This window comes from Otolemur garnettii, unplaced genomic scaffold, assembly GCF_000181295.1.
Source record: "Otolemur garnettii isolate 467f Iridium unplaced genomic scaffold, OtoGar3 scaffold00031, whole genome shotgun sequence".
Lineage (NCBI taxonomy): Eukaryota > Metazoa > Chordata > Mammalia > Primates > Galagidae > Otolemur > Otolemur garnettii.
The window spans coordinates 2,691,774-2,693,597 of NW_003852426.1; the positions used below are offsets into that span (position 1 = coordinate 2,691,774).

General features: G+C 54.3%; 1 protein-coding gene across 1 annotated transcript in view; it reads right to left on the minus strand.

Annotated features, from left to right (window-relative positions):
• LSM2 (LSM2 homolog, U6 small nuclear RNA and mRNA degradation associated) overlaps positions 1-1,179 on the minus strand; it is an 8,070-nt gene extending 6,891 nt beyond the window's left edge. Inside the window, exons 1-2 of the mRNA XM_003789032.3 lie at positions 986-1,179; positions 244-311 (exon numbers count right to left, since the gene is read on the minus strand). Of these exons, the coding sequence (XP_003789080.1) occupies positions 244-311; positions 986-988 (71 nt within the window). The 5' untranslated portion in view covers positions 989-1,179. The remainder of the gene's footprint in view (positions 1-243; positions 312-985) is intronic.
• Between the last annotated feature and the right edge of the window lie 645 nt (positions 1,180-1,824).

The following is a 1,824-nucleotide window of genomic DNA, read 5'->3' on the forward strand; positions in this document are numbered from 1 at the left end:
AACCCGCCACCTTAGGTGTACGTGGCTGGCGCCTTAGCCGGTTGAGCTATAGGTGCCGAGCCTAACACTTACTTTTTAAACTATATGTACAACTATCCAGCTAATCTGCAGACTTAAGGCACAAGTCATTATTTTCTTCTCTACTCTCCCATCTTGCCCAGCCCTCCAATACTTGACAAATTAAAAGGTTCCAGGGCCCTGGGAACCCTCACCCCACACAGACTTGTTGGAATAGGTACCTACCTTAGGTCATTCTTGAGTTCCACGACCACATCCTTGCCCACAAGGGACTTGAAAAAGGAATAGAAGAGCTATTGGGCGAGAGGGGGAAAACCATCATATGGGAAAGAACATAGGAGGGAGTGCCCCCTGCCAGTATTACCTAACACTGGTATTCAGATCACCACTACATCTCTAGCAGTTTTTCAAAACTTCAAAGAATACTCGGTAGACAGGCGTGAAAGTCTTGCCCAAATAAGGCTTGCACATTCCATTGAGCACCTCACTTAAAGGCCAAGATAGACTCTGCCCTACACCCTTCGGTCGCCGCGGCTTGCTCTCTCAAACAACCACCTTTCCTGGGGTCCCTGCTGCTCTTTTCAGTAAACTGCAGAAAGTGTCCCACCCTCACCCTCCCGAAGCCTGGTTTATGGCAGGGAACTGCTCCTTGGGGCCTAGCTTTTCCGCCTAATGCTGTCCCCGCCAACACTCTAAGAACTGTTGGGTTTTTTCCTCATAAGGGAAAAAAACAAAAAACATTTGCTTTCAGGCACTTCTCAAATGTTGAGAAGTGGCGGCGCCCGTAACTCAGTGGGTAGGGCGCCGGCCACATCGAAGATCTTAAAGAGCAGGGCTAAAGACGGAGAGGAAAAAACTCGGGCCTAACACCAATCCAGAGGGACAAAGGCGGGATTCCCAACCTGACTCAAAAGTCCGAACCGCCCGCGTTTTGCAAGGGCGCCCCTTGTGACGTCACGGTACCCACCATGGTGCTGGCACCGCGGCTTGCGGGCCGGACCGGGAAGAGGACTGGATGCTGCGGGTCGGAGACCAGGAGGGTACAGGAGCGCGAGCCCGCACGGGGAAGGGGTGGGGCCGTGCAGGTGCAGCGGTAAACGCAGCGGAACGTACCAAAAACTGGAGACCAGAGCCCGGCTGCAGCCGCTGGCTCAGAGAGAGCGAAAGGGGAAAAACCGAGGAGACCAGGAAGCCGGGAAGGGGGCGGGGCTTCCTGCCTTCTGACTTCCTCCGCGCGCAGCCGGTTTCTACTGCGCAGGTGCGGCCCGGGGGCTTGGCGGGGCCTTGGGGCTTTTCCGGAAAGGTTTTTGGTGTTTATCTTTTTTTCTTTTTGAGACAGAATCTCACTATGTCGCCCTCCGTAGAGTGCTGTGGCGTCACAACTCACAGCAACCTCAAACTCCCAGGCTCAAGGGATTCTCCTGCCTCAGCCTCCCAAGCGGCTGGGACTGTAGGCACCCTCCACAACACGTGGTTGTTTTTTGTTGGGAGTTGTCATTGTTCTTTTAGCTGGCCCTGGCTGGGTTTGAACCCGTACCCTCGGTGTATGTGGCTGGCGCTGTAACCACTGTGCTACGGGCGCCGAGGCAGTTGTTGGTGTTTTTCTATCACAGTGCCTTTCATAGCGTGATTTCCTGATACCCTACACACACTTCCTATTGAAAATTGTTGGGGAGGCTCGGCGCCTGTGGCTCAACCGGCTAAGGCGCCAGCCACGTACACCTAAGGTGGTAGGTTCGAATCCCCAGCCCGGACCCGCCAAACAACAATGACGGCTGCAACCAAAAAATAGCCGGGCGTTGTGGC